At 37.9% G+C, this 21,771-nt stretch overlaps 2 protein-coding genes across 10 annotated transcripts; one reads left to right on the top strand and one right to left on the bottom strand.

Moving 5' to 3' along the window:
* Positions 1–227: 227 nt before the first annotated feature.
* Positions 228–20,974, top strand: Klp10A (kinesin-like protein 10A). Of its 8 annotated transcripts, none has more exons than XM_067780630.1 (6): positions 237–349; positions 1,294–1,702; positions 1,773–2,996; positions 18,168–18,414; positions 18,478–19,215; positions 19,598–20,974. In XM_067780630.1, exons 3-6 carry the CDS (start codon positions 2,038–2,040, stop codon positions 19,916–19,918), a joined length of 2,265 nt encoding a protein of 754 aa, XP_067636731.1. In that variant the 5' UTR covers positions 237–349; positions 1,294–1,702; positions 1,773–2,037; the 3' UTR covers positions 19,919–20,974. The 8 variants fall into 8 exon arrangements, with proteins under 8 accessions (XP_067636728.1, XP_067636731.1, XP_067636732.1 ...); XM_067780631.1 differs by having other exon boundaries at positions 289–349; positions 1,291–1,702; XM_067780629.1 differs by having other exon boundaries at positions 298–437; positions 1,291–1,702.
* Positions 4,131–18,816, bottom strand: LOC137249300 (uncharacterized protein F13E9.13, mitochondrial). Of its 2 annotated transcripts, none has more exons than XM_067780635.1 (2): positions 17,739–18,816; positions 4,131–5,133 (listed from the first exon to the last, which is right to left on the bottom strand). In XM_067780635.1, exon 2 carries the CDS (start codon positions 5,076–5,078, stop codon positions 4,260–4,262), a length of 819 nt encoding a protein of 272 aa, XP_067636736.1. In that variant the 5' UTR covers positions 5,079–5,133; positions 17,739–18,816; the 3' UTR covers positions 4,131–4,259. The 2 variants fall into 2 exon arrangements, with proteins under 2 accessions (XP_067636736.1, XP_067636737.1); XM_067780636.1 differs by lacking the exon at positions 17,739–18,816 and having other exon boundaries at positions 4,131–4,414; positions 4,493–5,269.
* Positions 20,975–21,771: the final 797 nt, after the last annotated feature.

The raw sequence follows: 21,771 nt of genomic DNA on the forward strand, positions 1-21,771 counted from the left end.
AGGTCCTTCATATATATCTCTTCCCAACATAAACTTAAATATCGCACGATACCTTACCGCCAAATGGCGAAACAAAAGTTAAAAAATAAAACATATTTTTGTTGTTAAAAATATAAAATAGCTCTTTTTGCAACGGGGTTTGGATTTTCGTGAAGAAATTCAGCCTTTCTAGCCTTTTTTTCTAGATTCTAGCCCCTAAGAAATTTTTTTCCTGGCAACACTGATGTGGAACGCAAATTTTTTCTGCTGCTTTTTGAAATTGTTCGTGCATTTTTTTTCATCTCTAGCTTTTGGCAGCCATAACCGTCGCAACATCTGCTCCTATTGAAGTTAAAATCTTTTATAAAATGTGAGTTGTTAATTTTCTTGCATTTTAACAAAGTGAAAGTGAGAAAAGTGCAATAAAAATCATTGGAAAGCCGTAGTTGAAACAAAAGGTGACCAATTGGCTGCAGTCATTTATGCAGTTACTTTGTTAGTGGCGTTGCTTCGTCTTTTACTCTGCTGCTGCATGTAAATGCAATTTTTTTTTATAATGGCCTTTGTTGTAAAAAATTGAAATTTTTGGTGTGGGAAAATATTATGCAGCGATAGTTCTAATGATTACATTACTCTCGTTTTTTAATTTGGGCCGCTTTAATAGAAAATAACTGCATTTGCAATATTCTATTTTCATTCTGTTCGCCGATGGGTACTTGTGTATTGCACAATTGCGGACAGCTGAAAATTCGAAAGGGAAACTGCAATAAATGTGGAATGGGAAAAGGCGGCTGAGTAAATGTTAGTTGCAGGGTTGTCGGCTCACTGTCTTTTTACCAAAGTTAGTGTTTAACAAATTGATTTTTAGTGCCTAATTTTAACCGAGAATTCAGAACCAGTAATGGGCGTTTTGTTTTCTAAAGTTTTGAAAAAATTAGCAGTCGACCCCTGTTCTAGACTTTTACCCAAAATAAAGACAGCACAAAGTCGCTGTGCACAAACAACTCTGTGCCCGTCACATATTTGAAAGCTCCGAAATTTTCCATTTCAAGACACAGAAAGTACAATTTGTAAAAAAGAAATGTGTAGAATTTCGGTAATTCAAACAAAACTCATTTGCATTTTGTGTCAAAATTCATTGGAAAACTGAAAAAAATTCAAAAAAAAATATTTTAAATATCTTTATTGCACTTTTCATGTATTTCACTCATCTGTTTTTATTATCAACGCTTTATTTAAAATTTGCACTGCAAACCATCCTTTGCAACGATATTTTGTGTGTGTGTCTGAATTGGATAACACTGTTGGCAGCAGCGAATATAAAAATAAAAAGCTGGTAAAACAGCAAGATATTAAAAAGGGAAAATAAACGTTAAGCGAAAAAAGGCGGATACAGCAAATGCCAACAGTCGCTTCGAGGCTCGAATGTCAGTTGTATTTCGAATTGGCAGCCAACAGCAACAACAATTGAGTTTTCACTCGGCAAAAATACCAACAACTACAAGTAAAAAGCGAATTATCAACAAAGCAAACAATCATAAAACAAGAGACAACGAACAGTTGAAAACGAGTGAAGAATTCCGTAGGATCACCGCCCGCCGCGCAGCTGTTTACTTTGTTGTTGCCCTCGTCAACCCGGCCATTGGGTTGTAGTTGTTGCTTGCAAAGCCGTAGTGAGTAATCGTAGCAACGGAAAAATTTTTAGTGAAACCCCCACGTTGAGGTGTTAAAACGAAATAAAATCGAATAGAAGTAATTATTAAAAGTAATTAAACTATTTTTTTTGTTAACAGACACGCCCAAAAAAGATATAAGAAATCGGAAATCGAATTGAAGGCATAAGTGCCGAAGGGATAATTTGTACAGTATAACGAAACAGTAGCAGTGCCCTTTCATTTGTGCAAACAGCCAACGCATACGAAAACGTAAAAAAGCAAACAGCAAGAACTGACAAGTAAAAGACTGATTTCAGCAGCCGGAACACCAGCCACATTAGCCAATAAGTGTTGTAATCAACCGCACAAACGCAACAGTGGACCAGCTCCAACTCCCACCACAATGGAATTCGTTACAGTGGGACAAAGCGTCAAAATTAAACGCACAGATGGTCGGGTGCACGCCGCTGTAGTATCTAAAATTAATGAAACTGGCAAATCGATCACTGTCGAATGGTATGAACGTGGCGAAACTAAAGGCAAAGAAGTTGAATTGGATGCCATACTCGCGTTAAATCCGGAGATACTGCAAGATCCTGAACCTGAACAAAATGCTGCACCCGAACCGAAAAAACAAGCGACAGCGCCAAACAATCTATCGCGTAATGCAACACAGGGTGCCATCGGGCATCGTACCAATCGTGCTACCATCAATGCCACAAGTTTACTTTCTTCATCCGCTGTATCAGAACATTCCGAGAATATACCACCACCACCAACAACGGGTATAGTACGTTCACGAACTACTAACAATGCAACGCGTTTAGCATCAGCTGCTGGTAGTGGAGGTGGTAGCAGTGCTGTTGGCGGTGGAATTACTATGAGCACTAGCGCAGGCAATTCATCATCCATAGCGTCTAGTTCAGTGGCGGGAAATGTGGGTGCGCGTCGTTCCTATGTTGTCAAAGAAGTTGAACGTTTGAAGGAGAATCGTGAAAAGCGGCGCGCACGTCAAGCGGAAATTAAGGAAGAAAAGAATGCTCTTATGAATCAGGATCCGGGTAATCCTAATTGGGAGACAGCGCAAATGATACGTGAATATCAAAGTACTTTGGAATTTAACCCACTTGTCGATGGCCAGGTTTATGAGGATCATCAAATAACAGTGTGTGTACGTAAGCGGCCACTTAGCCGTAAAGAGATGACACGCAAAGAGATTGATGTGATTTCAGTGCCGCGTAAGGATACGCTCATTGTGCATGAGCCACGCAACAAGGTCGACCTAACAAAATTCCTTGAGAATCATAAATTTCGTTTTGATTACGCATTCGATGACCGGTGTGACAATGCTGTGGTCTACAAGTAAGTTATTCAAAATAACATTAATTTAAACCATAAATGTGTATGTATGTATGTATGTATGTATGTATGTATGTATTAATGTATGTACATGTATTTTTTTTTTTTTTTCCAAATTAGTTTACCGCCGTTGACAATTTTTGTTGAATGGCGCGGTAGGCAATTGCCTTTAAGTAAAGAAAAATCATAAAATTTTACATTACTTGGTGGAGGATATGTTGACAAGAATTATTCCTCTCGCTACGTCACCGTCAGATAGTCCAATTAGAAACCTCCTAGATTCAGCTCCCCTGAGATCAACGTAAATATTAAATCTGTGAAGAAAACGCCTAGCAGCTTTGTTCTCTTCTGTGATATGTGTATGTATATGTATGAGAAGAAATTCTTTTCGCTGCTGCAAGTAGACCGCATTAATTCAGTATAGTTCTGGGATAGGTGCTGCGCTATGGATAAAGTATGTTAGATGTCCGACAAGTGACAGGTTAAACAATGTTACATTGAAATAAAGGAGCCATGTGCGCCAGATGAACAAACTTTCTTTAGGCACAAGCCATATTTCCAACTATATTGTGGTTCCAGAACTTCCAACAGAAACTTCTCTAACACCCTATTGAAACTGTAAGTTTCCTTGGACTCCTTTCGAGCTCCTTTCACTTGGACTCCTTTAGCGGATTTTTATTAGTGATCGTGCCTAATAAGGGGGGTAAAGCATTGCTACTTTAACAACTTGATTTTTTGGATACCTTGCTTAAAAGATTCCTGAACACCAACTACTCCTTTTACGACCAATCTGGTATCTTCTAAAGCGAAGCTACCTAACATATATCGCAATCAACTCTTTGAAGGCAACCACCGTAGCCTGTTGGAATAGCTACGTTTTTCGGTCCTCCGTAAGGGGTTATCAGAACCTCTGCTATTCATGTAGTACATATATGTATTTACTAAATTTTATAACAGCCTCGTAACTGAGGGGTTTACAATTATGTTAAATATGCTGAAAAGGTATGTATTGGAACCACAGCCCTTGGAACCACTCTCAGTCGACTTACCTGCATCTTTTCCTCTTTCTTATGACTTTTGCTATAACATAATTTAATAATAAATTTGTAAATTGTAACTAATTATTTGAGGTTTAAAGTGAATATCGAAGACTTTATTCGTAAGTAATTTATTTATATTTCATTAGAGTAACTATCGTCCATTTCCATACCGAAAAAAAAACATCAGTCGTCTTGGTTGCTGATAGAGGCAAACATTGTAATCCGTTTATTTCAATTCGTTGATTTCATTCATAAATCCACTAAGCGTTTTCTCACAAATTTCATTTGCCCAGTGGCCCTTAACCTTAAAATGCGAACCAACTATGACAGCTTTAGCTTTTGTATAATATTGCTTTAAGTTCTCCGTTGTTACGCCTGAGCCTATAAGTAGTGGCAAGCTTAGTTTTCCGGCCACATCATCTACATCTTTCATACTAGTCGCATCACCAGTTGAGTTACCTGTTATAACAATACCGTCTGTTAGAAAAAACTCCGCAGTCTTAGCTGTCTCCAGTAAGCTAACATCCTGCGTAATAACATGGGAACTATGTTTCTTCTTTATATCTGTAAAAATTAACAAATTATCGGCATCTATTTGCCTACGATACCGCAATAACTCTCCAGCACAAGCATCAGTATAACCTTCATCAGCAATATGTGCGAAAACAAAACCTTCAGCTCGTATGAATTGTAGATCACACGCTTTTGCTACAGCTAATGCTTGTTTATTACCAGAAGCAAGTATTTGTAGACCACATGGTATTTCAGCTGGTACAGTTTGCCGAATTTCGTTAGATATCCTAGCGAGACAAGCTACCGTTTCAGGTCCAAGGAGACGACTAGGTAGATACGGTACATCATGCATATTTTCAATTAATATTGCATCCACTTTGTGTTTAACATAAATTTGTGCTTCCCGTATAGCTTTATCCACAATGCTGCGCCAGTTGCCTTTATAATCCGGTGTACCTGGTAATGCATCAACATGTACCATTGCAATTACATTACAGTTTTTATTTCCGAATACCTTCAAGAATCGATTCATTTTTATACCGTGCTTTTGTGTTTAATTACACTTATTTTTCTAAAATATTATTACTCTACAGTAAATATGGAAGCACTTGCTTGATTTTGCTGGTTTGTTTCTTGAATTATATAGCAAGTCACAATGACAAACAGCTGGCAATGTTTGTATCACTAACCACAGCTGCCATTGCCCTATATTTGGACCAATAATAGTTTCTTTTTGGCTTATGAGTATTCCGCTGATCCAGTTTATTGTGAATAAATTATAGTTAAAAAAAAAAAAAACTAAAAAAAACACGCTTTTATAGCTAACCGAACTAAGAAATAGAAAATAATTTTCAATTAAAAAGAGTTTATATAACAGTAGTAGAAGGTCAAACAATCATTTATATATATAATATATAAAAAATATAATTATATATATAATATATAAAAAATATAATTATATATATAATAATTTATATATATAATAATTTATATATATAATAATTTATATATATAATAATTTCTTAAATTTATTGATATTTAGACATTGTTTTATTTCAGATGGTAGATCGTTGTACTCTCCCAATCCCTCGTAGTATATATTGTTCTTGTCGAATTCTGTTCCAACAGCTGGTAGACGAAAGTTATTCCTGTTTCTTGTGTGGTAGTCATGAACCTCGCTGTTGTATGTTACTCGGTCATTTAAACATTTCGACAGGTTGCCTAGTTTCATGTTGTGTATGAATTTTAGAATGTAGTATACAATGAGTTGCTTTACACTCAGCCAATTTAAACTTTCTAGCATTTCATGTATTGGGGTATCATATCGTTTTCTAAGAATAAACCGCATTGCTTTATTTTGTTTCACCTGTAGTTTTGCGATGTTCGAGTCGGCTAACATGAATAATATCGTAGGGCAGTATATGAAATGAGGTTCTATAGTGGACCTATAAACCATAATTTTATAATATGACGTGCTTGCATGTCCGGAACATAAATCCAATTTTTTTTTGATATGTTTGCCTCTGTATATTTAAGATGCTCATCGAACTTAAGTTTCTCATTCGCATTCTAGTTATAGCTTCTATGTCCGACGAACAACTTATTGTCAATAATGCATCATCTGCGAAGAGTCGTATCTTGCAGTGGCTAAGACAGCACTTTATATCGTTTATATATACAATGAATAATATTGCAGCAAGAATAGATCCTTGTGCAAGACCTATGTCAACATCAACTTCCGGCGACGATGTGCTTCTAATTATGGTTTTCTGTTGTCTGCCAGAAAGGTAGCTTTTAAACCACCGCAGTGCTGTCCCCAATGTTATGCAGTTTCCTCAGTAGGATGACCCTGTCGATGGTTTCAAATGCCCTTTTTAGGTCCAGGAAGACCGACACTGTTACTAACTTGTTTGATAGGCTTTCTTTCCATTCCGCTATAACTAGGTTTAGAGCGCTTTCACAAGAGTGTTTGGTTCTGAACCCTGATTGTTCACATATAATAATTAGATTTTTATTCAGGTAATCGAGAAGCTGGTCTTTTACGATTTTCTCTAAAATCTTTTCATCACTAGGCAACGTATTAATAGGCCGTATTTCCTCTGGTTTTTTAGTCCCTTTAACTTTTTCAACTGTCATCACTGTCGATGTTTTCCAGCATGCTGGGACTACACCTTCTCTAAAGCTCTCATTAACAATACATGTATAAGCGCATCCCAAATATGCCATACTGTCTTTGTATACACCTTCTGTTACCAGTTCATCCATACTTATTTTTTAAATTAGTTGCTGTTCTCAACAGCTGTTCCACATTAATTTGCTTCAGTTCAAAAACACCCCCCTAATATCCTCTGTGGATTCATCTGATGTAGCTGGTGTGATGCTCTCGACAAAGAACTGATTCAAATGGGTCGCGATATCGGGGTCTCCTTCAATGGCTGTACTATTTATTACTATACGTTTTACTTGGGCTGTGTCATGACTCATGTTTATGGCATCTTTAAGACATTTCCACATTAGTCTTTGATTGTTGCAATTAAGTGCTATTTTATTTTCCATGTATTGCTTCTTTTTTATTTTTACAAGTTTTTAATATTTACGTTTTGTATAACTATAACTATCCCACTCATTTGTGCTCTGTGCTATTTTGTAAAGCTCATATTTTAATTTGTTTAACTCCGTAAGCTCCCGGTCATACCATTTATTTACTAATTTAATTTGCACTCGTTTCTCGTAGGTAAGCGTTGCCATTATATCCCCTAAGATATTGTTAATAGTTTCAACTTTAAGTCCTATATCACATTTATTCAGCTCCGATATATTGTAATTCCTAAGAAGAGCAACCAGACTTTCCTTTGTATAATTATCCCAGCATACGGGGTTTTCATATATTCTCATTTTGAACGGGCATTTTGAAGCAGATCGTTTCATGGTCTGATATTCTATGGTTTTCTAGATTTTTTATTTCAATTTTATCATTGTTACTATAAAGAAGGTCCAACAACATCGAGGCAACGCTCTCCAAGGCCTGAATATGCCTGCGGTAGGCATGCCGTTCGTACGAGGCTACTAAAATCAACCGACCGGAAAGTTTGAGGGGTTAAAAAATCGATCTCGATTCAGTCGGACCAATAACAGAAGGTGCTGTTGCTGTTGTTGGTGTTGTTGTTGTAGCAGTGTTCAGAAGGTGCTAGTACCGGACCGTACCACATTCATATCCAGCAATGGACTCCCCAATAATCCAACAATAAGAGGGCGACGAGGGAATGCCCTATGTTGTCAATATCGTATGTGTAAACTTGACCAATCAATTCAAAGCAACCTTTTGTATCAATTACGAAATTACCACCATTTGGGAAACATTTATATTCCCTTCATAATATTATTGCCTGACATTTTTACAAATTAAGTCCTTTTCCATAATAAATGTTGGCCTGGAAAAAAATTGATATGGCAACCGTTTCACTGACTTCACGATCGTTTTCGCATAAACATGCATCGTCAATCTGAGACTGTATATACATCCATATATATATATATGATCAAATAATTCAAATCGTGCACGTGATTGTGGGATCGCTTTCATATGTTCCTTGTTTATAATGCCATAAAAGCTCATTAAACGACCAAATGTTTGTGGCTGCTCACTGTTTAAACTTTACTTTGAAAATTGTCTTTTGCAGCTACAGGAAAGTAGAAGAAATGACAGCAAATAGCCAAATAGCTGAAAATACTAATTATACTGTAACGAATTTGCTGCAAATCCTTTTATTTGCAACCCTCTGCTAAGTTCGTATCGCTAAACTGTTGAATAAATAACTCCAATATGTAATAATGCAAAATGGCCTTTATTCAAGTACTTCACAATAACACTTGTACTTTGCAACGAATAGCTTACTTAATAACCAAACTGATTGACAGCTCAAATGAAGCTCTACTATTTAAAATAATACTGCTATAGCTCGCTAGATAGCGCTTAATCCAAATCTCAAATCAAACTGAATTCTTCTTACTCGCCTGCACCGCTTTTATAGTTTACGCTGCATACTTCTAGGCTCTTCGATTTCCAGAAGTTACTAGTTGTTTCGGCTACAAAATCGCCAGCCACAACTACGTGCACAAATTATTGCCCTCTCTTGTGACCACTGAGATAAGATATATGCATGTGTTTGTGCATTGCCGCTCCGCTGCTCGTATACGTACATATGTGTAGACGCAATTATTTATTCGTTTATGTAGATACATAAAGATTGAATTATTGATGTGAATGTTTGTAGTTTACAGTCTCTCGCGCGCACATAGCCGTATAAGTAAATGCATCTGTGTGTGACATCTCTCTGGGCTGCCTTATATATGTGTATACTTGATTTGATTATTAACGTAAATACTGCTTGGCATGGCCTTAGCATCGCCTTAGTGATGGGATAACTTAGGGATGGTAATATCCGTGACACTGCCCTCCACCTAAGTCTGATCGTCACGATCAGACAAATCTCTCGATCTAAACGTTGCCAGCCTTTCCAAATGGACCACTTTCATTTTGGTTCGTGGTTTACCGATGGTTTGTATGCGGTACACTACATCGTTGATCCGGTTTACAACTTTGTATGGGCCTTCCCAATTACACTGCAATTTCGGGGACAAACCTTTTTTTCGTTGTGGGTTGTATAACAGCACCAAATCTCCTTCCTGAAAACCTTCTGAATTAATTGCTTTATCATATCTGGCTTTCATCTTGTCACTCATAATCTTTGTTCGTTGCCTTATCAGATCATGTATTTCTCTGAGCTCTTCTTCCAAATCACTAGTGGATTTCCTGACATTTCTCTCCGCATTGGCATCTATCCCAAACTTCAAATCAGCTGGCAGTCTAAGGTCATTGCCAAAAATTACTTTTGCAGGGGTTTGGCCCGTTGTCTCATGCACTGCTGATCGGTAAGCCATCAAGAATAATGGTATGCGGGTATCCCATTCTTTATGGTACTTGTCCACTACTTTCTTTAAGTGCTCCTCCAATGTTCTATTGAATCGTTCTACCATACCATCGGATTGAGGATGCAATGCAGTTGTCCGTGTTTTTCGAGTGCCCAATGACTTACACATTTCCTGGAACACAGCTGATTCGAAATTCCTGCCTTGGTCAGAATGTAACTCCATTGGTACACCATACCTTGCAACCCAATTGTTTATAAACACTTCTGCTACCGTTTCCGCTTCTTGATTTGGGATTGGGTATACCTCTGGCCATTTGCTGAAATAATCCATAACTACCAGTACATATTTGTTTCCGCCGTTGCTAGTAGGAAATGGACCGGCGACATCCATAGCGATCCTTTCAAATGGCGCACCTGAGTTATATTGCTTCATCTGGCCATGACTTCGTATTCTGGGCCCTTTCGCTCTGCTGCAAACCTCGCAGTTCGCAATCCACTCAGTGACCGACTGACGGCAACCAACCCAATAGAATCTCTGTTTAATCTTCTCGAGCGTCTTCGTGATTCCAAGATGACCTCCGCTTGGACCATTATGCAGCTCGCTGAGCACATCAGGAATCCTCTTTCTGGGAACAACTATCAGTTTATTCTTGTATTTACCATCCTCACTCTCCCATACTCGATGAAGGCAACCGGATATCAATTCTAAACTGTTCCACTGTGCCCAATATGACTTCGCAATGGGACTCTCTGCTGACATCTCTTCTCTGTTTGGTCTTTCATTTCGTTCGAGCCCTTGCATAACACGTGACAGATCTGCATCTTCTAGCTGACACTTTCTTAGCTGTTCCTTGTCCCATTCATCTGTACATGTTATAGTCATTAGCCGGACATCTATAATGTCTTCTTTAGCCTCGGCTTTTGAACAGTGCTTGCACTCCAAACTACATGGTCTTCGTGACATTGCATCGGCATTTCCATGGGTACTACCTTTTCGATGCTCAATGGAAAAGTCATAGCTTTGTAGTCGCTCGATCCACCGTGCCAATTGTCCTTCCGGATTACGGAACTGCAGTAGCCATTTTAAAGCTGCGTGATCTGTCCTGACACGGAATCGCTGGCCGTAGAGGTATTTGTGAAAATGTTTAACGCACTCTACCAATGCCAACAGCTCTCTCCGCGTAACGCAGTAGTTCCTCTCTGGTTTTCCAATCGAACGGCTGTAATATGCAACTACCTTCTCCTGTCCATCGACCAGTTGTGATAAAACGCCTCCTATAGCATATCCACTCGCATCTGTATCTAGAATAAATGTTGCTCCTGGAATCGGATATGCTAACATTGGGGCAGTGCACAAACGCTCCTTCAATGTTTGGAAAGCCACTTCTTGCTCCTTCTTCCATTCAAAAGCTTTATTTTTTCTTGTAAGATCATGGAGGCTATGGGCTACGCTGGAAAAATTTTGTACAAATCGGCGGTAATATGTGCACAGCCCAAGGAAACTTCTTAATTCATGTAGGTTCTGTGGTCTTGGCCAATCTTTTACAGCCTCTATCTTTTCGTTCGCAGTGCAGATGCCCTCTGTCGTTACCTTGTGACCCAAATAATTTACTTCCTTTTTAAACACCGCACACTTTTTGGGACTTAACTTCAGACCAGCGCCAGCTATTCTTTGGAAAACTTCCTCCAAGTTCTTAAGATGTTCATCGAAATTCTTGCCCAATACGATGATGTCGTCCAGGTACACCAAGCATGTTTTCCAATGTAGTCCTTTCAATACCTGATCCATGAGTCTCTCGAAAGTAGCTGGTGCATTACATAGTCCAAAGGGCATTACTGTAAATTGCCAAAGACCATCTCCGACGCTGAAGGCTGTTTTCTCTTTGTCTTCCTCCTTTACCTCCACTTGCCAGTAGCCGCTTTTCAAGTCCAGTGTGGAAAACCATTTCATACCAGAGAGCGAGTCCAGAGTGTCGTCAATTCTTGGCAATGGGTAGCTATCCTTTTTCGTAACGTCATTCAACTTCCGGTAGTCCACGCAAAACCTCATTTTTCCATCCTTCTTCTTTACAAGTACTACCGGTGAGCTCCAGGGACTAGCTGATGGTTCGATGACGCCGCTGTCGCTCATTTCTTGTATAATTTGACTCACAACTTGCCGCTTCGCCATTGGAACACTACGTGGAGCTTGACGGATCGGCCTCGCATCTCCAGTGTCAATTTGATGTTTCACAACGTTGGTGCGGCCTGGTTTAGAACCATCCTGGTCAAATATGTTCGCGTACTTTAGGAGCAGTTGTTTTGCCTTACTCTGATATGCTTCCTTTAGCCCTTGCGTCCATGCCGTGATGTCATTTGAAAGATTAGTATTACTAGCTGAAACGTGTTCCTGGAGCTGTTCACAGTTAATAACTACTTCAGCCTCTTGGCATCTTCCCAAAATAGCTCCTTTCGTCAGTTTGAGTGGTGAATTGAACTCATTGAGTACTCTTACCGGAACACGTCCATCTTGTTTTGTCATAGCCAGGGTTTTTCCTACAAGTATGTTCAGTGCTGATCATTTGAAAGATTAGTATTACTAGCTGAAACGTGTTCCTGGAGCTGTTCACAGTTAATAACTACTTCAGCCTCTTGGCATCTTCCCAAAATAGCTCCTTTAGTCAGTTTGAGTGGTGAATTGAACTCATTGAGTACTCTTACCGGAACACGTCCATCTTGTTTTGTCATAGCCAGGGTTTTTCCTACAAGTATGTTCAGTGCTGATTTGTTTGCTGCTTCGACAACCCACAATTTGTTTGTCCCACAATCTCCATCAACCTTTGCCCAGATGACTGCTTCGGATTTTGGTGGTATTCGCTGACTCTCTTCCACCAGCACTCGTTTACTGCTGTAGCCTCTCTCGTAGCCGAAATTAAGTGGTACATCCATGTTCTTATATCGCATCGTCTTGCTTTGCATGTCGATCTTGATGCCCTGGTCGATTAAGAAGTCCACTCCAATTATGATTTCATCAACAATCTCTGCCACTATAAAATTGTGTACTACCGTGACGTTCCCAATTGCGATTTCACATGATACTTCTCCTAGAACCGTGTTGTCTTCTCCAGTGGCTGTAAGCAATCTTGCTCCATGCAATGGTGTTATCTTCTTGTTGACTAAATCCGCTCGAATGATGGAATGAGATGCACCCGTATCTACAGTCAGTAAACGTTCCTTTCCATCCACATGTCCTCCGACAGTAAGATTGTTTGACCTTCTTCCAATTTGTGAGATAGAGATTATGGGGCATTCAATTGAGGGAGCCAGCTGTCGCCCCTTGCGGCTGACTCGCTTTAGTTTAACGATTGAGTGGACTTGGAGATTTGCTCATCTCCTTCAGCTCTGCGTTTACGGCCACCCACATTGTTGGAGCTATTGGGACCGGTGCTGCAATGTCGTGCAATATGACCTGGGTTACCGCACTTGAAACATTTAATAACTCCGGCATTTTTCTGTTGTGATCCCTTCAGTGCTTCCAAAATTGTGTCTACCCATTCTGGCCTTTCTACTTCTACACGATGAGCCTTATATGCTGGTTTACTTAATAGGGAGGCAGTTTCCTGAGTCAATGCATGTGATACCGTTTCAGCAAATGTCAGCTTTGGGTTTGCGTATGTAGCTCGCTTCGTTTCCTCGTCCCGTATGCCATTTATGAAACTCTGGATTTTTACCCTCTCGGTGTATTCCACGGGTGCGTCCGCATTCGCGAGATGAGCCAACCTTTCAACATCCGCGGCAAACTCCTGCAAAGTCTCATTCGCTCTTTGGTGACGGTTTTGCAACTCAATTTGGAATATCTGTTTCCTATGCTCGCTTCCATAACGTCGTTCTACAGCAGCCATCAATGTTTCATAACTGTTCCGTTCGTACTCTGGAATCGTCTGTAAGATTTCCGCTGCAGGCCCTTTCAATGCCACGAATAGTGCAGCAACTTTATCTTCCGCATTCCAGTTGTTCACTGCTGCGGTCTTCTCAAACTGTAGCTTAAAGACCTGGAAAGGAACAGAACCGTCAAAGGATGGTGTTTTTACCTTTGGATTACTCGCTGAAACTGCTGGACGATTTAATTGTAACTGCTCCATACGACCCTTCAAATCATCGACTTCTGCCTGAAATTGAGCGATTTTTGCATCCTGCGCTTCCAGCTTTGATGTTACCCTTGCTTCCTGTGCTTCTAACTGTGAAGACATTTGTGCCACCTGCAATGATAAGCGCTCCTCTTGTTCTTCAATCTTTGATGTTATACGGGTTTCCTGCGATTCCAGTTGTGAAGAAATTTGTGTCGACATTTCTGAAATACGTGTTTCTTGTGCTTCAATCTTCGATGTTATACGGTTCTCCTGCGATTCCAGTTGAGATGACATATACGTTTTCTGTTCTTCCAATTGTGATGCCATATATGTCTTCTGCTCTTCCAGTTGTGATGACATTTGTGACGACATTGATGCTACTGTCGATGTTTGAGCAGATATTGCAGCCAAAATCATGTTCAAGTCTGTGCTGGTAACCGTCTGCGATGTTTCGTTTTTCTCTTCAATTTTTGTTGTCTCCTCGCCATCAAGGTGAAAGGCATACTCTTCCACATCAATTCCTTCTGCTTCCATTGCCTCTCGTAGCCGTGCCTGAAGTTCGAGTTTAACGCCGCTTGTATTCAATCCACGGTTCTCCAACTCCTTCTTCAGTTGCTGGATCTTTAATTCACTGAGCTTTGCCATATCCTTGTTGTCTTCTGGAATTTATTCAACAATTCCTCTTCTGACACCAATTGTAACGAATTTGCTGCAAATCCTTTTATTTGCAACCCTCTGCTAAGTTCGTATCGCTAAACTGTTGAATAAATAACTCCAATATGTAATAATGCAAAATGGCCTTTATTCAAGTACTTCACAATAACACTTGTACTTTGCAACGAATAGCTTACTTAATAACCAAACTGATTGACAGCTCAAATGAAGCTCTACTATTTAAAATAATACTGCTATAGCTCGCTAGATAGCGCTTAATCCAAATCTCAAATCAAACTGAATTCTTCTTACTCGCCTGCACCGCTTTTATAGTTTACGCTGCATACTTCTAGGCTCTTCGATTTCCAGAAGTTACTAGTTGTTTCGGCTACAAAATCGCCAGCCACAACTACGTGCACAAATTATTGCCCTCTCTTGTGACCACTGAGATAAGATATATGCATGTGTTTGTGCATTGCCGCTCCGCTGCTCGTATACGTACATATGTGTAGACGCAATTATTTATTCGTTTATGTAGAAACATAAAGATTGAATTATTGATGTGAATGTTTGTAGTTTACAGTCTCTCGCGCGCACATAGCCGTATAAGTAAATGCATCTGTGTGTGACATCTCTCTGGGCTGCCTTATATATGTGTATACTTGATTTGATTATTAACGTAAATACTGCTTGGCATGGCCTTAGCATCGCCTTAGTGATGGGATAACTTAGGGATGGTAATATCCGTGACAATACTTATTAGCATTCTCAAAATGTTTCATTGCTACCGACCATCAAATGTCAGTAGAAGAAAAGAGAAGAGCCATTTTTGGCGACTCACTAAGGACGGTGAAATATTTTTGATAGCTGAAGTAATGTGAAATTTAGAACGATCGTTAAAAATGAAATTAGAAAATAATGCAGACAGGGAACTTATAAATTAAATAATGAGAATCAGACAACACTTGTTTGATAATTTATAGGGTCGTTGGAAAAAATAGCTTGAAAAAAGCTTGACTATATGACGGTGAACATGCTGTTTCGGCAGTGTAGCAACAAGAGGAGATTAGCTTGGGATAATTCGATCTGGATACTGCAATAGGTTAGATATAGTGTCTTAATTTTCCAAAATTAACCCAGACATTTCCAATATATCCGCCCTTGATGTATGTTCCATCTTTCAATTGCAATGTGGAACCAACGCCTGTAACACCTATATACATATATCTCTTTGGTCAACCCTGTTGAAACGTGGAACTTGTGAAGGGGTAGGGGAAGGAGTCGAGTCCCGGGGATATACATATGCACATACATAGTTTAACCGACAAAAATATTTCTTAATGTTGCTGTTGTAGCGATGACATTCCTCGCAGGCCTTGTGGAGTGTTATCGATGTTGATAGCCCTTTTCCGAATGCATATCCGTTACGTTCCATTAAGGTACTAGCCCTACCATATCGTGAACGATTTGGTATGACCACATGAAACCTTCTAGGTCATAACGCCCTCACATCCCCTAGATTCAGATTCATAACTTGGGGTTGCCAGAGTCTCGGCTGCCAAAGGAACAGGATTCGCCATGGGTAGGTGCGGTTTACAATTGGGTTGGAGAAGCTATATATTGCGCTGGCAACCCCTTGAATCAGTTTGGTATTTTAGTCGCATCTTACGACAGGCATACTTGCCGCGTGTATATTCTAAGCCCCCTAACCCGCTGGGGTGAGGTCTTGATGTTTTTGGCTAGTGCGGCCGACAGTTCTTAGCAAGGTGTGACTCCATTTCGTTCCGGTACTGGCTCGTGCAGTCCGACTGTTAAGCGAAAGTGAATAACATGATTTAACCTCACCAAGCCCTTAAAGTCGTATCACTATACCCCGAAATAGCCGTTTGAATTCAGCAGTTCCACCTAATATGAAAAAAAAACCCTAAAGTGCCTATTGCTCTCGACGTCCGACTGTCAGATATTTTGCTATTACATTTTCTTTTAATTTCACATGATTTTTATCACGATATAGATTGAGACTATCGAAAACAGCGAGGTCAGACATTCAGCGGCCACCCTTGACCGTACAAATTTTTTTAGATTAGTGCTTTTATTGCCGTTTGCCTGTCCGACGTACTCCCAAATCTAGATCTGGGTAACGCAAAAATGGAAAAACTATGTGCCTGCTTATATGTACTTGACATCACTTTTTCGTCAACATTATATTTTGTTCAAAAGAATGCCCAAATCTAGAAATAAGAAAATCATCTTCGTTCTAACTTAATTTTAATTGTTACTTTGTAAATTGCATTTTTTATTGTTTTTGTATCTGTTCAAGCCATTTCTACAGCAGAATTAATATACTTTCTTACATAGAAATCATACCATTTTCATGGCAACCTCCGAAAACCACTATATTTTACATTATGTTTACACTCAAACAGTTTGTTAAATGTTATTTACTAGATGGAATAAGTAAAAGAGTAATGTACAAAACCAAAAATGTTAAAATCATTACCTATTATCGTTGTTTGTGGCAAAAGTTTTTTGTCTACAGAAAATTTGTTTCATTCACAAAGAAGTGTGGGGTTGTTTGCATATATACTGCAGCAACTCAAAAGCAGATTTTCCACTCCACTGACGTAAATTGGCTTCTCGCTTTCGCCAGAACTGTTTATTAGTTATAAGTGATAAATGTTATGGTTGTATGCATTGCAAAATCTTATTTTTTTGTTGCTTCTTTTGCAGTGACTTTCGCAAGATATGAATTTTATGATTTTGTAAGCAAAAAATATTTGAGGACAAAAATTTTTGAAAACCAGTTTTTTGAAAATTGCTGCAATTTTTGGCTGTTTTGTTCATTAACAGTTTTAAGCTAAGGTTTCCATTAAACATTTTCTTTTGTTTTTTAAATTTTTCTTTAAATTTAAAAATAAAAATTGTTTTTCTATTAAAAATATGTACATTTTATATTGTTAATATTTTTTTTAATATTTGATTTTTTTTCAATTAAAATTTTATAAATTATATGTTTTTATATTTTAATTTTTTTCCTTCTACAATGTTTACTTCATTTCTCAGTCTGAAAACAAGCAAATACTCTAAAAGCCCAGGTCAAAAACTTTTGAAAACCGTATTTTGAAAATAATCTACATACATTTGTTTCTGGATTGTTCTTTGTTTTGTTTATTCGCCATTTTCGCAACTTTTTCAATTTTTATTAAATGTTCGGGAGACAATTTTAACAACTTGACCAACAGCACGGACAAGACGACAGCTGTTTCGATTATACCTTGTAAATCTCTTCAAATCCCACTCCCGGCAGAAAAGGCGTTTATTTAATTTCACAGTTTTGTTATTTACTTTGTGCACTTTAATCAAGCTCAGTTAGTCACATGTTTACATACAACGTAGTATATAGTACAAAGCTATCAGTGTAACAATCATTGAGTCATTCAATTGTCTTGCGCCAGTCAATAACTATAAAACAAAAGCTATTTATTTAGTTTTACATACACATGCATTTTATAAAACATTCTATCCAATCGATTGATAAATGTTTTATGTTATCAAAAACGGAGTTTAATTATATATTTGCTGCTAGGTAGGTAGATATGCGGGTAGAATGGCTGCCACCCAGTTCATCTTTCGGCCAACGAAAACTCCAGAGTTGTTGACGTCTGATAAGCACCTGTTCTAACAAGATCGAGCTTTTTTACAGAAAATAGTCAACATCACTCTTCTTTTCCTTTTTGAATCTCCAGTTCTCTCCCTTTCTCCTTGGGTTCCTACCATCTTTGATTTGAATATAACTATGTACAAGCTATATTTTTGATCAAAGCAAAATAGATTGGCTTGGCCGCTGTTCTTGTTGTAGAAAAGTTTATGCTTTGGCCTCATGAAAAATTAGCACTAGTTACTATTTGTTGTTTTTATCTAAACCAGGTATACTGCTAAGCCTTTAGTGCAAACCATTTTCGATGGTGGCATGGCGACATGTTTCGCCTACGGTCAGACTGGTTCTGGTAAAACACATACCATGGGCGGTGAATTCAATGGTAAAGTACAGGACTGTAAGAATGGAATTTATGCTATGGCTGCGCGTGATGTATTCATTTATTTGAAAAGTTCGCGTTATCGTACGCTGAATTTGGTTGTGTCTGCTAGCTTTTTTGAGATTTATAGTGGAAAAGTAAGTAACTTTGCAGTATTCCGCATACTACATTATTAACCAATTCATTTCACTCCTACTTAGGTCTTTGATTTACTTTCCGACAAACAAAAGTTACGCGTACTAGAAGATGGCAAGCAGCAAGTGCAAGTTGTGGGCTTAACTGAAAAGGTTGTCGATAGTGTAGACGAAGTACTCAAACTTATACAACATGGTAATACGGCGCGTACATCAGGTCAAACATCGGCCAATTCAAATTCATCACGTTCACATGCAGTTTTTCAAATTGTTTTACGTCCGCCTGGTTCAACAAAGATACATGGCAAGTTCTCTTTTATAGATTTAGCTGGTAATGAACGTGGTGCTGATACATCATCGGCCAATCGACAGACGCGTATGGAAGGCGCTGAAATTAATAAATCACTATTAGCACTTAAAGAATGTATACGGGCGCTAGGCAAACAATCGGCACATTTGCCATTCCGTGTATCAAAATTAACACAAGTATTGCGTGATTCTTTCATTGGTGAGAAGAGTAAGACATGCATGATAGCGATGATATCGCCAGGTTTGAGCTCGTGTGAACATACATTGAATACGTTACGTTATGCGGATCGTGTTAAGGAGCTTGTTGTTAAGGATATGCCAGATATGATGCGTGAAGGTGATGGTGAACATGTTATTATGGAGGAAGACGAAGATCATATGGTCGTACAAAGTAATCGATCACATAATCATAACTTAAATAACAATAACAATAATAATAATAAGAACAATGGACAGCTGTCGGAGAATGATTTGACATTGTTGCGATCACTAAGTGTAAGTGGAAATATGGAAAAAATTCTGTGTTGTGACGCATTTTGGATGTGGATAGTTAATAAGAGCGCAATTGAAACCTAAAAATATATCAGCCATGGATACCAAGGCCCCCTTGCAGAACGGCAAGTTACTGTTAATCTGACATGAAAGAGTCATACGGTTTTGACAAATTTTTGAAATGAATCTGCTTTAAAAATATAACTTGCTGTTTTGCAAGTTGGCATACAAGCCTAGTGTTGGTTTGAGCTTACAATTTGCTAGTCTATGAAAAAATATTGGTTTTGAGTTCGGCCACAAATTTTTGTCCTATCAACATTCATTTTGAATACACATATAATAATTTTTTTATGATATATACTTATAAATCTTTCTTCCATAATAGGAACATGACATGTCCGATGAGTTGCTTGTACAACACGCAGCCATTTCCGATTTGCAACAAACCGAAGAAATGGTAGTGGATCAACATCGTTTAGTCAATGATTTTCTATCACAATTTTTGCCCGAATCACTAAAGCTGTACGATCTAACCAATTATGTTGATTATGATCAGGATGCTTATTGTAAACAGGGCGAGGCACTTTTCACACAACTTGCTGAACTTGCAACTGGCTGTCGAGATTTAATGGCTGATTTTCGTGCTAAAATGGCCAAAGAAGAAATGTTGTCATGCACGATGAAACCAACTGTCGGAAAGCGCTAAACAATTGTGTACAAATGTAAAACAAAACGAGATGTGTGTATAAGACAATGCAAAATACAAGAACAAGCCACACATAAATATATATGATAATATAAAAGAAAGACATAATTAGAAATCAGAAGCGCAAGCAAAGGCAAGATAGCGCTAAAAGTGCTGAATGTATAAATTAGCAGAAAAATTCAAAAGAAAAATGTTGAACGGCAGCAATAACAAACAATATGTAGGCGTAACAATTTAATAATTATAATATAATAATAAAAAAGCAAACAATACTCCTATAACTAACGCATTTACATCATCACCATGAAAAGCGACAACCGCAAACTGCATTATATGATTGCTAAACCAAACGCTCGAAAGTGATAGGCGCTGTTTGTTGCTACAGCCACATAAATAACACGAAACGCATTTAAATGTTCACTAACATCATCACCATTGATATTCTTTGGTTTTAACTAAACCTAACGAACCCAGTTGCTTGTTTGCAACAACCACTAGTATTTCCTCTTATTGTCAGTATAAAAATGTGTGCGCTCTTACGTATTTTAGATTTAGATTTGAAAGCAAAAAATAAGTCAGACATATGTGCCGCAAGCAACAAATTAAAATACAATGCGAAATTGGGCTAGTTGTTTGGATATAGGCAAAGAAAAGTTGCATAATTAATTGAACTTTTTAACACTTAATGATAGCCATTGAATAATTTAAATTATAGCCACACATACTTGCGCCAACTTGCGGCACCAAAGTTGTAAGCAGCACTTCGGGGATTTTCGTAATCATCAGCTGTCATCGAATTAAGAAAACCGTATGCAGCGCAAATATCAACTCGTTTAAGCACACACCCACACACTCACTCCTATACTCATACACATTTCTAAACAATGCCTTATTTAGCTGTAACACCATTTTCATTATTATTAATTAATATTATACCAGGCTGATGTACACATACGCAGTTGAATGTTTGACCGCCTTAAATGTTGAATTTAATGTTTTGATAATAATGATGTTTTTGAGTTGAAAAATGCATATTATATAATTTTAATACAATAATTTTTCGTCTTTTTAACTTCCCTTAAAGTTATTTATTTATTTATTTTTTTTTTTAACTTTTTTTTGCACCTACAAGAAAAGTAGCAAAAACCATATGGAAGCATATGAAATTAAGAAATTTATATATACACAAAAACAAAATGAAATTGCTTAATTGTTATGCTGAGTTCACAAACGTGCTGTGCTGCAGTGCCGACCGAACCATAGTTAAAAAAAAAATGTAAAGGTGATTTGTAAAAACTGCATTTTTAGCTTTGTTTTGGCGAGTTTGTGATCAGAAAACCTCATTTCAGCTTGAAAACATTTTTGATTTTGAAATGCTGAATTCTAAAAGCAAAAAACTGCAACATTTAAAGTTAAGTTGAGTGCAAAAAGTCCGCACTTTTATTTATTTTTATTGATTTTATTCAGGGCTGTCATGGAATCCAATTGTTGTCGGAATCGGATTTAAAAACGACAAAATAATTACTTTGGTGTCATGAAATCCAATGTTATCGGTTTAATGTTCGAATTGGAATTAGTGTCGGTTTTAGGTGTCACAGAATCCGATAATATCGATTTTGCTATCGGAAACAATCCAATCAGTTAATGCTGTTGGATTTCATTTTTTCCTAGTTGTATTTCTCTTGCAGTTGAGTATTTTCTAAAAATGTAAGTAAATAAAAGTTTATTTTATAAAAATAAATTTACATATATTTTCATTCTTAATAGGGGAAAACATAAAAATTCAATGCAAAGCAGTATTTTGACTGAATTTATGGAGAAACATTCAGATAGTGCGAAGGGCTTCACGAAGC

This window comes from Eurosta solidaginis, chromosome 4 (assembly GCF_040869045.1).
Source record: "Eurosta solidaginis isolate ZX-2024a chromosome 4, ASM4086904v1, whole genome shotgun sequence".
Lineage (NCBI taxonomy): Eukaryota > Metazoa > Arthropoda > Insecta > Diptera > Tephritidae > Eurosta > Eurosta solidaginis.